This window comes from Dictyostelium discoideum (assembly GCF_000004695.1).
Source record: "Dictyostelium discoideum AX4 chromosome 1 chromosome, whole genome shotgun sequence".
Taxonomy (NCBI): domain Eukaryota; phylum Evosea; class Eumycetozoa; order Dictyosteliales; family Dictyosteliaceae; genus Dictyostelium; species Dictyostelium discoideum.
The window spans coordinates 2,493,771-2,506,003 of NC_007087.3; the positions used below are offsets into that span (position 1 = coordinate 2,493,771).

The 12,233-nt window shown below is 23.6% G+C and overlaps 5 protein-coding genes and 1 non-coding gene across 6 annotated transcripts; 1 reads left to right on the forward strand and 5 right to left on the reverse strand.

The window, feature by feature from the left end:
• Positions 1 to 70: 70 nt before the first annotated feature.
• On the reverse strand, positions 71 to 2,931 carry DDB_G0270472 (IPT/TIG domain-containing protein; the record flags this gene model as incomplete). The annotated part of the gene is made up of 2 exons (XM_640770.1): positions 71 to 2,769; positions 2,877 to 2,931. The coding sequence occupies 2 exons, from the start codon at positions 2,929 to 2,931 to the stop codon at positions 71 to 73; spliced, it is 2,754 nt and encodes a 917-aa protein (XP_645862.1).
• Positions 2,932 to 3,451: 520 nt separating this feature from the next.
• DDB_G0269312 (hypothetical protein) lies at positions 3,452 to 6,053 on the reverse strand (the record flags this gene model as incomplete). The annotated part of the gene is made up of 2 exons (XM_640771.1): positions 3,452 to 5,775; positions 5,867 to 6,053. 2 exons carry the CDS (start codon positions 6,051 to 6,053, stop codon positions 3,452 to 3,454), a joined length of 2,511 nt encoding a protein of 836 aa, XP_645863.1.
• A 247-nt stretch (positions 6,054 to 6,300) lies between these two features.
• DDB_G0270474 (hypothetical protein) lies at positions 6,301 to 6,809 on the reverse strand (the record flags this gene model as incomplete). Its single annotated transcript, XM_640772.1, has 2 exons — positions 6,301 to 6,327; positions 6,417 to 6,809. The coding sequence occupies 2 exons, from the start codon at positions 6,807 to 6,809 to the stop codon at positions 6,301 to 6,303; spliced, it is 420 nt and encodes a 139-aa protein (XP_645864.1).
• Positions 6,810 to 8,212: 1,403 nt separating this feature from the next.
• On the reverse strand, positions 8,213 to 9,547 carry DDB_G0270842 (hypothetical protein; the record flags this gene model as incomplete). The annotated part of the gene is made up of 1 exon (XM_640773.1): positions 8,213 to 9,547. The coding sequence occupies one exon, from the start codon at positions 9,545 to 9,547 to the stop codon at positions 8,213 to 8,215; it is 1,335 nt and encodes a 444-aa protein (XP_645865.1).
• A 259-nt stretch (positions 9,548 to 9,806) lies between these two features.
• On the forward strand, positions 9,807 to 9,879 carry tRNA-Lys-UUU-4. The gene has a single exon. It is a non-coding gene; the product is annotated as a tRNA-Lys (tRNA).
• A 460-nt stretch (positions 9,880 to 10,339) lies between these two features.
• DDB_G0270476 (hypothetical protein) lies at positions 10,340 to 11,953 on the reverse strand (the record flags this gene model as incomplete). Its single annotated transcript, XM_640774.1, has 3 exons — positions 10,340 to 10,863; positions 11,147 to 11,415; positions 11,586 to 11,953. The coding sequence occupies 3 exons, from the start codon at positions 11,951 to 11,953 to the stop codon at positions 10,340 to 10,342; spliced, it is 1,161 nt and encodes a 386-aa protein (XP_645866.1).
• Positions 11,954 to 12,233: the final 280 nt, after the last annotated feature.

Here is a 12,233-nt window from a genome sequence, read left to right on the forward strand (position 1 = left end):
ATAAAAATAATATAAATAAAGTTTTAAGATGACTATCTAAAAAAAATATATATTTAAGTGTAGTTTATTTTTAATTTTTTTTTCCGCCTAATACTCTTGAAGAAGTAGCAATTTTTGGTTGTTCTTTATAATAATAATTATTACTATTACTTATATTCATATTAAAACTATTATTATTAAAATTATTATTATTAAAATTATTAAAACTATTGTTATTATTAATATTATTATAATTATTATTATTATTATTATTATAATTATTAATATTATTATTATTATTTGTAAAACCGCTATTATTAGAATCTGGAATTGAAGAATCATAAAATAAAATATTTTCTAATAATAAAACCTTTGAATCTTGAGTAAACTCTATATTATAAGAACCTTGTGGTAATGGTGGTGTTTGAAATGATATTTTTCTACCAGCATTTGAAATCTCAATATTTTGTAACTGTTTAACATTGTCACCATTACCAGAGCCAATATTAACTTTTAATATATTACTTTTTACTGGGTGTTTGAATTGTACACTAACTTTATTTCCACTTAATGGTGACACTGTTGGATGAATCATTTCAACAACTATATCATCAAATGTTTCACCAGTAGATCCAATCTCTTTACTCATTAATATTGAAAATGAATCATTTTGATGAGGTTGGTTATTATTATACCCACTATTACTGTTATTAAAAGATCTTAAACTAGGTGATGCTGTTTTTGGTGATGAATTTAAACTACTATTATTATTATTATTATTATTATTATTATTATAACTATTATTTCTGCTATGAGTTCTACTAAAACTTTTAATTTCATTATTATTACTACTAATACTACTGCTAATACTACTACTGTTATTATAAAATTCACTATTATTATTATTAATATTATTATTATTATTATTTACATTGTTAAAATTTTTAACATTATTTTGATTGTTTTTATATGTATTTTTATTTGAATCTGAAGAATTATTTAATAAAGGAGAGGTTGTTGATTTTTGAAACATATCAAGAGCATAATCATTTACATTTGAAATATCTTCATCAGTTTGAAAACAAGAATTTGTAAAGAAAAGGAACTGTTTTGTTAGTGTAAGATCGCCATCAGAGATTATTAATTCGACCTCGCCTTCATTTGGTTGTGAAGGACTAAGAAACATGATTGCATGTACATTCTGTTTAAAAGGTTTAACGTTTAAGTTTCCCACGGTGATTTCAATTGATTTCTTATTTAAATTATCACCAGTTATAGTGACAAAACAACCACTTTGTGGGCAAACTGCAGGTACAACCGATACGATTGAACTTCTATTATCAATTTCATCGATTAAAATATCCTTTAGTAATAAATAAACATCTGGCTTACTTCTCATTTCCATTGGTACAGCATATCCACGAATTCTAACTTCATCATTTAATTCTTTTAAAGTTAATGTTGATAATAATTTACCATCTACTAAAATTTGACCATCTTCTGAATATTTTGATTCGCTTGGTTTTGTAATTGGTCTATATTCTTGTTTTGTAATTGGTTGTTGTTGTTGTGTGGTTGGTTGTTTCTTATCACTTAATAAATTTGAAAATGATGAGAAAATACTTGATAATATTGGTGTTGGACTTGATGATAATATATTACTATTATTAACTGATTCAATAATTGGACTTTCACAACCACTATTACTATAACTATTATTATTATTATTATTATTTGTAGTATAATTTGTACCTTTTTTATTATTATTATTATTATTACCAATTTCTCTATTATAAATTTCTCTATTTAAAATATCAATTAATTGTTTTAAAACTTCTTGTTTTGATCTTGAATCACCTAAAGGTACAGATGAACCATGATTTTTAATTTCATCATTTATATCTTTGAGTGATAAAGAATTTAATAAATCTTGATTAATCTCTAATTCACCAGTTGATTGATTTGAAATAATTAATTGTGATTTATTTGATTTTATCATTGAATTTGTAGTATCGACAGTGATTAATAGCTTTTGATTGAATTGATTTGAGGTTAATTTAAATTCAGGTATTGAAGTTTGTAAATAAGTTGCAAAACTATGTTTAATATTATTGATGACTTGATTTTGTTTTGGTGTTGAACCTTGTAATTGTTTTAATTGTCTAATACCACTTTCCAACTCTTTGATTGAGATTGCAATGGTTTCTTCTAATGATTTCGCTTTTGAAACTGATGGTGATGCATTATTTTGAATTTGTAATACCAATGATTTAAAAGTTGGTATATACTTTTTACAATCCAATATATTCAATTGCATTTGTTCATAGAATTGAACGAAATCTGAATTCATTGATTTATCACTTTGTCTGTTAAAATCTAATCTTGTAATCATAATCTTTAGTGATGAAAAACAAACATTACATGTTATAACTGAATTTGGTTGTTGATGTTGTTGACTATGATTACTATTATTTTGTACTATAGAATTTGTTTCTTTTAATTTTATATTTAAAGATGATAATGGTACTGAATTATTATTACAATTTGAACAAACTATTGAATTACAAACTAAACATTTTTGCCTTTTATTAAATATTTTACCAAATTTACTACCACATATACAACAATTTTGTACCATTCTATTGATTTCTTGTGAATCTGTATTCAATAAAGTACTAATATTTAATGCTGCTTGTTTAAATTTAATTAACAATAAATCTTCTCCATTTCTATTATTATTTAAATATTTATTTTTTAAAATATTAAATTCTTCTGTTTTATTTCTATAAACTAATTTTTTTTGTTTAAAAAAATTAATTAATAAAAAATTAAAAAAAAAAAAGTATTAATTAAATTGTTTAATTAATAAAATAATATTTATATTAAAAAATAATTACTTAATAAGGGTTCTTCTTTTGTATAACTTGTATTGAATTCTTCTGAACTCATCATTTTTTTAATCTATTAATTTTTTTTTTTTTTTATTGTTATATTATATTATTTTATTATTATTATTATTATTATTATTTTATATTTTATTTTAAATCTTTTAAATGTAATAAGTGCGTGTATTAATTTGAATGTGTACACGCTCACACGACTGCAAATTTTAAAATTAATAAAAAAAAAAAAAAAAATTTTAATTTTATTTTTTTTTTTATTTTTTTTTTTTTATATTTTTTTATTTTTTTATTTATCAAGAAAGAAATTCTCATTTCTAATTAGTGGGGGGGTGGTAATTAAAAAAAATAAGAATAAATGAAAATAAAATTTTAGCCTGGTTAAATTTTTTTTGAAATTAAATTCCATGATTTTCCCGAATTTTTTTTTTATTTTTTTATTTCCTTTAACAAATAAAGTTAAAAAAAAAAAAAAAAAAATAAAGAAAAAGAAAAAAGTTTAAAATAATAATATTTTTTTATTTTTATTTTTTTTATTTTTTTTTAGTGTTAATTATTTTATTATTATTTTTTTATTTTTTAAACTTTTTAGAATTTTCTTTATTTTTTTGTTCTTCAGCTTTTCTTTTAATATTTTGTGCCATTTCACTTAAACTTGATTTTGATGTTGTTGTTGTAGTGGTAGAATTAGTAGTAGTTGAATTTAAATTTTGATCTTTTAATTTATTTCTTCTTTCTAAAATTTCTTTTTCTTCTTTTTCTTTTTCAACTTTACGACGATTTTTCTTTTCGGTTAACATTTCAACCATACCAGTAGTTCTTTTGAATTTAGGGTCTGTTGGATCTATAGCGTAAGCTGGATCAATGAACATGCTATGAAATCTATTATCAGTTGTATTCATTTTGAAACCTTGGAGATCAATTAAATGTTTATCATCTTGGACATCCATTTTTTGATTTTTCTTTTTCAATTTCTTTTCCAATTTCTTTCTTTCAATTGGATCGATTGTATTCATTTTAGCTTCTCTCTCCAATTGTTTCTTTGTATAACCTTTATTCTTTGAGAGATCATCATCCATTAAAAGTAACTCTAACTCTGCTTTCTCTTTTTTTTCCTCTTCAGTGACTCTACCTTTAGATTTATTCTTTTTTTGTTGTTTCTCTTTCTCTTCTTTCTCTTTAATTAATTTCTCAATTTCAATTCTTCTCTCTCTCTTTTTTTGTGATTTCTTTTCTTTCTTCTTTTCTAAATAATCTGTAAAAACATTACCATTCTCTCTCTTTTCTTTTTCTTTTAATAATTTTTTACCAACATTATTTAAATTTGTATTAATTACCATCTCTTGAACTGTATCATCTTCTGAATCTGATTTTAAATCTTTTGCCCAATCTGGTGTTTCTGAATCTGATCCATTTAATAAATTATCATCATCATCATCGTCATCGTCATCATCACCACTTTCATTTTCAGATGATTCATCATCAGCAGCAGAATCTGATTCATCATCATCATTTTCTTTATTAATTATACCTTCTTTATCAGATTCTTCATCTTCTTCATCACTTGAACCAATTTCTTGATCTGAAAATTTAATTGAAAGACCATCGTCATCATCATCATCATCATCACTTTCATTTGATTTTTGTTGTTTTTGTTGTTTTAAAGTATCAGAGAAAGCTGAATTAAATGTAATTTGAATATCATCTTTTTCTTCTTCATCTTCAATACCATCTAATAATAATGATTTATATTTATTTCTAAGTGCTAAACGTTTTGAATTTTTAGTTGTTTGTTTTCCATTTTTATTATTATTATTATTATTATCACCATCATCAGATGATTCTTCAGATGATTCTTCAGATGAAGTTGGATCAGCTAAATATGCTCTTAAATCTTCTTCTCTTGCATCAAATTTTGAAAAGTTTTTAGTTAATAACTTCTTTCTAGTCTTATCGATATCCCAAGTGAAATCGACTGCTGTACCTTTAAGAATTGAAGTTTGGAAACCAAAACCACCATTTTCATCAGTTGAAGCGGGTAACTCTGTACAAGTGTCTCTTGGTGTATTTGTGAATTTTTGATCATCTGGAATGAATCTAAGATCTAAAACATTTGCTGTATCTTCAATTTCCATACCTTCACATTCTTCATAAATTTTATTGGCAGTTTGAATTGAGCTACATTCAACTACAGCGTAATAGTATCTTAATTTCGATAATTCATATTGTCTTAACTTTTCCAAATTAAATCCTTTACCATCTAATGATTCTGCATCCTCTAGTTTATCAAAACTTAATGAACTCTCTTTTAAGCCATTATTATTACTATTGTTTATTATCGCTTTACTTGAGTCCCAAATTTCTTTATTTGGACCCAACGATTTTTCACGTGCCATTTGTTCCAAACCAAAATCCGATGGATAAATTGTAATTCTTTCAATATGACCACCACCTGATGATGGTACAAATGAATTCAATAATATAAATAATTGTTTTGATGTAATATTATCCCAATCACAATTTAATACTGCAAATCTTTTAGTTGCATCACCTCTTGGTACTTCCTCTTCTTCTTCCTCTTCCTCTTCAATATCATCACCTTGAAACTCTTCTGCATCTGAACTTTCTGTGTCTGAATTATATTCAAATCCACCATATTCAATAACTTTTTCTGATTCAATATCTGAATTAATTGATTCCTCTTCTTCAACTTCTGATTCTGACTCTGATTCTGATTCAACAACTGGTTTCTTAATTTCTTTCTTTGTTGTTGATTTTGGTTTCTTTTCTTTTTCTTCTTTTTCTTCTTTTTCTTCATTTTCTAAAACATAGGTTTTCTTAATTGATTTATCAATTTTTTTGTTTACAATCTTTCTACCATATTCATCAATTGGTGCTAAAAATAATGAAAAGAATTAACAAATTTTGTTATTAAATATTTATTATTTTTTTTTTATTTTTTATTTTTTTATTTTTTAAAAATTTACCATCTGATGTGAATGAACTATTTGATTTCATTAAATCACCGAATCTATTATCAAGTTGAACTGCCTTATCTTTTCTTCTGTACATCTTAAATTTTGGATCATTTTGAGCATGTTTAAAACGATTATCTGTAATTGCACCATTATTTGGTTTATTACCACCATTTTGTTTTGTTTTATTACTTTTCATCTCTTTACTTCTCTCTTTTATTTTTGTAATCGAACAAATGTGAGAAAATGAAAATAAAAAAAAAAAAATTAAAAATAAAAAAAAATAAAAATAAAAAAAAAAACGACAAACGAACAAATTTTTTTTTTTTTTTTTTTTTTTTTTTTTTCAATTTTCTTTTTTTTTTTTTTTTTAATTTTAATCAATTTATTTTAAATTTAATTATTTAATTATTTATTATTTTAAATTTTACTATGAATAGATTGTATTAATTAATTTTCTTTAAGTCATCCAACTTTTTTGGGGTATAAAAAAAAAAAAAAAAGTTAGAATTCTTTATAATTAAATAAGAGTTTAAAAAAAAAAAAAAAATTAAATACATACAAAAAGTTCACCAACATGAATGAATTTTTCTTTCAAATTATTTGTATAATCAAAATCATCACAAACTACAAAGATTGAATCATATGGTTTTGAAGTGATTGCATATAAAGTAGGTTTTGGATTTGAATTTTCATTTTGATTGGATATTGAATGAAATGAAATTAGATCACCATTTACAGTTTTATTTATTGGGTCTACTTTAAATTTTGAACCGTTTGCTTCTAGTTCATATCCCCAACAAGTATCCATTGATAAAATCTCTCTAATTTTACTAATTTCGTGGTTTTCCATTTGGAATTTTGGTGACTTGAATCGAAATTCCATTCCTTTAATACACCCAAAACTTGAGAATGTTTCATAAGTTATTATTAAATTCTTTTCGTTTTCAAACATTTTTCTATTTATCTTTTTTTTTTTTTTTTTTTTTTTTCTAAAAATTTTTAATTATAATTATAATTATAATTGTATTGAGTGTTGTTGGGTGTTTAATAATTTTTTTTTTTTAATTTTTTTTTTTTAAATTAAAAATTATTTATTTATTAATTGTTTTTTTTTTTTTTTAAAAAAAATTTGTTTGTGGTTATATTAATTTTTTATTTGTGAAAAAAAATTAAAATTTAAAAAATAATTATGTAATTATTTATCATTTATTGATGTCCAAATGATAATTATTTTTATTTATTATAAAATAAAAATTATACGTATAACCTTATTAATGATCGAATTTAAATCATTCACAATTTTATTTTTCTTTATAATTCTTTTTTTTTTTTTCTATTTTTTATAATTCAAAACAAAAAAAAAAAAAAAAAAAAAAATATAGATTAAGCAAACCAATGTAGATAATTTTTTATTGTATTTTTTATTTTTTTAATTTCTTTTTTTAATTTCTTTTTTTTTTTTAATTCAAAAGCCGATTTAAAAAAATATTGTAATTTTTTTATTTGGGCCAACAAAAATACTTTTTTTGTTTCAAGGTTTTTTTTTTTGAATTGGACAACGCAATTTTTTTTAATTGGTGTATAACACAATTGCAGGGGCTAAATATAACAAATCTCATCAATGCCAGGATGTGTAAAATTTAAATTTTTTTTCCTATTATTATTAAAAATCAATTTTTTTTTTTTGAATTGGATAACGCAATTATTATTTGCTTCTCCTTGAGATGCTAGATCTCATTTTATTTTTTTTTTTTTTTTACAGGGTCTTTTTGATTAAAACATCTTTTTTGTCCAAACTTTTTTCTAAATCTTTTTTTATTTTATCGTCTGGTTCGTGATTGATGTTTATGACGTATTTGAATTGTTTTTTTTTTTTTAATTGAGTTTTATCCACAATTTCGCTTATTTTTTGTAGGCATTTGTGTTGCTTAATATTTGTGGTGTTGTTTGTGATTTTCATTTTATTTTCTTTCTATCTTTTTTATTTTTCTGATTAACTTGGGTTTTTTTTTTTTTTTTTTTTTTTTTTTTTTTTTTTTTTTTTTTTTTTTTTTTTTATTTATAGAAAGTACTGAGTGAATTATTGTATTTTTTGAGATGTTTAGGAAGTTCTATTGCGGGTGTTGATGATGATTTGTGACACCCCTTGTCCTGTTTTATCAATTGGTGCGTGGTGTGTTATTTTGTTTTTATATTGTTGATTTATTGAGTAAATTTTATTTGTTTTTATATTTGTTTCAGTTAGAAGTGCTGCGTCCAGCTTGTTGTTGTCTAAAACGGTGTTTATTATGCTGGCAGATTGGATGGTGTTGGATCCTTGGACGTTCCAAACACCTATTCTTATTGTGTTTTTCTTTATAGTTTTATTTGGGGTAGATTTTTATCTACCTTTTGAAGTTTCTGGTTTATTTTGTCTTCTAACTGATCTTTACTTTGTTCGTTGTGTTGTTGGTCTTGTGTGTTTGTGGGGTTTTTTGATTTATTGATTTGTTTTAGAATTTCCTTGTTGAAGTTGTCTATATCTTCATCCATTTTTGTTTTTATGCTTTTTTGTCCATATTCACCCAATTTTGGTTTGACTGGTGTTTTGTTGGTCTTGTTTGTTTTGTCTTGTTGTTTCTTTTTTGGTGTGTTTAACAATTTACTTGGTGAATCGATAATTTTCGATGGTGTACCATAGGTTGGGCTGAAACTCATGATATGTTTTATTGGAGAGGAGAAGAACCATTGATTTGAAGGGATTGAAAGTGGGAATTCTATTTTTCTTATTGCATCAGTGTTTGGGCTGGTGAAGTCGAAGATATCATTTGCCTCTCTAAGTTTTTCTTCCGTTGTTAGTCCCTTTGTTTCGCCGTGTTGTTTTATTGGTGTATTGTATGGAGATGGTGGTTCGATAGGTTTTTCTGATTTTGTTTTAATTTCTTGATTGTTTATCGATTGTGTATTGATCTCATTCTCTATTCTTGTTAGTTCATCTACGTTTTCTAGTGATGCTTCTATTACCTTTTGAGCTGTATCATCTAGGGCCATAAATGTTTTATCATTAGATGAGGATGTGATTGGTGGGATAATGATTGTTCTTTTTCCTTGTTTTGGTATTTGTTCTGATGTAGATTGTGGTTGTTGTTCATCTGATTGTTTTTTATTTTTGTTTTCTTCTTGATTTTCTGGTAATGAGGTTTGATCTCTCCATCCTTTGTTGGAGTGTCCAATTAATGTTAGATTGTCTAGTTCAATGATAGTGTCAAATTCTTCTACGACTCTTTTCACTGTTTTGATAATTAGAGTTTCGCCTTTAATTTCTGATTTAATTAGTTTACATCCTTCATTTTCTATTACCCATTCTATTTCTGTGAGTGATTTATACCAATCAAAATCTGTATACATATTTTTTGGTCTTATAGTGGTTATAAATTGTCCTTTTAATTCTGCATCAAACATATTTACAAAATAGATTACTGTACTAATACTGTCTGTGAGAATTTTGAATGTATTATTACTTTTGATTAAAACATCTTTTTTGTCCAAACTTTTTTCTAAATCTTTTTTTATTTTATCGTCTGGTTCGTGATTGATGTTTATGACGTATTTGAATTGTTTTTTTTTTAATTGAGTTTTATCCACAATTTCGCTTATTTTTTGTAGGCATTTGTGTTGCTTAATATTTGTGGTGTTGTTTGTGATTTTCATTTTATTTTCTTTCTATCTTTTTTATTTTTCTTTAAAAAGTTAAAAATCTGGAAATTTTCTAATTAACTTGGTTCCCAGGTTTTTTTTTTTTTTTTTTTTTTTTTTTTTTTTTTTTTTTTTTTTTTTTTTTTTTTTTTTAAGTCTTTTTTATATGAAAAATGAAATAATCAAAAAAAGAGATTGTTGTTGTTGTTTGTTTTTTTCGATCTCTAATTAATTAATGACCTAATCTAGTAATTAAAATTTATTTATAACAAATGCCCAGATAGCTCAGTCGGTAGAGCGCAAGGCTTTTAACCTTGTGGTCGGGGGTTCGAGCCCCCCTTTGGGCGAATTTTAAAATAATCAACTTTAGATCAAGTGTTCGACTCTGTATATGAAATTAAAAAAATGGTCAACTATCCATTTATATTTTAACCGACCAATATTTTCATGCTTGGAGAGATCACTTTTTTTTTTTTAAAATAAAAAAATAGATTAATCATTTATCCCTGGAAATAAGCAATAATTAATAGTTTTAATTATATTTATGAGTTTTTAATTTTAAAATATAAATGGTTAGCTGACCATTTTTTAAAGACGTTTTTACGGATTCGAACACTTGATCTAAAGATATATTTATTTAAATAAATTTTTAAATATAACTTTCAAAGAAATTACATTATTGGTTTTAAATTTAGAATTTAAATATATCTTTTTTCATGAAAAATCCAATTCAAAAAAAAATCTTTTTTCATGAAAAAAAATTATTATTTGATTGTAAATTTTGATTTTGATTTAAAAAATATTGATTTACTTCTTTAAAGATTGGATGATGAGATGAATCAATTGAATATTCAGTGAAAATGAATCGACAACATTGATTTGTCCACTATCTAAAGAATTGATAACGATTGATATTAATAGATTCATATTATTTAATAAAACATTAACCATTGTAATATTTAAATTTTTAAAATAATTGGAAATCTTTAAATGACCACATTGTGATGTAGAATAATTTAAAATGTTTGAAAGTAGGTCAATAACATCACCACTAATACCACTAGTATCACCACTATTACCATATCTAAATAATAAAAAAGATAAAGTTACATCTAATAAAAGTAAATCACCTCTTTTTGAAATTTCAAATGCCAAATATTTGCAATTAAAAAATTTCTTATTTTTAAAAATTTTAATGATTTGATTTTTATCATTATTGTCACAAGTATTATCGCAATTGTTAAATAAATTTGAGTTCAACTTTTTCCCATTATAATATTCCATTAAAATTAAATCTGAATTATCAACTAAACATCTTTTTGGTTCAATTTCTAAATACTTATTCCCACATATATTATAAACGTTGTTTATTAATTGATTTAATTATAGTATCTGAATTAATTTTGCCTATTTTTTAAGAATATTGGTTTGGTAATTTAAAAACACAATTTTAAAAATATAAATTTCTTACCAATTGTGACCATTTATTTAAATAAATAACTCCATTCCATATATAAGGATCACCATCATTCTTTTTTTTAACCAAAATATATTTATTCATTAGACCATCCAATTATTTAAAAGTTTTGATAGTTTCTTTTGCCAAAATTTTACTCTCAATTACTTCCAACTTAATGACTCCTGTTTTTTTCTCGTCAACCTTTTTTTTGAGGTCTTCAGAATAGAAAGAGGCTGATGATACCCTTTTTGCTCCAGAACCTGGAAAAACTGTATTAATGGTTTGAATATTTAAATTACCATTAATAATATACTTTGGAATAATATGAAGTTCTTCTTTTGACAAAGTTATACAAATTGAATGCTGCGCGTGTTGATTATCTAAAGTCCCTGTACCGTAATTATAAAGAGGATGATATAAGGTTCTGGAGATTTTGGAACACTGTGAATTACATGAATTCCCCCTTCTTCATTCCAAATAAAAAATCCTTTTGCATGTGCCTTTTTTAACACATGAAACATATGAAAAAAAAAGAATTAACAACAAATTATAATAAAAAAAAAATAAAAATAAAAATTTAAAATTAACACATACACTATTATCTCCACGGGTTGATCATTATAGGTCAAACTATTATATATAGTTTTACCAGAGCTATTTGGATAACTCTGTTTGTATGTTGATGCAATTGGGTTTGGCTCATGCGGATTCCTAATATTATAATAAGCTAATTCATTAATCACCCTATTTAATTCATTATCAGTATAAATAGCACCTCTACTGTGACTCAATTGTTCTAAAACCCACCATTCAACATTCTTTTCTATTTTAACTCCATCTTTATCTATAAACACCTGACTTTTTGTATAAACATTTTTTGTTGTTATACATTTTGGAGGAACACAATAAATTTGTGATATTAATAAAAATAAATATAGAACTATTATATATTTATTTTTCATTTCTTAGATCTAGTATAAAAAAAAAAAAAAAAAAAATGAATCTATTTTTGCATTGAAATCTAAATTTGGATTTTTTTAAAAAAAAACGAACGAATTTTTGTTTCAGAAAAAAAAAAAAAAAAAAATTGATTCTTTTTTTTGTGAAAAAAAAAAAAAAAAAATGAATCTATTTTTGCATTGAAATCTAAATTTGGATTTTTTTAAAAAAAAACGAACGAATTTTTTTTTTATTGTTTTCGAGCATCTCTACAAATCTTTTTTAATTTTTTTTTACGAAACA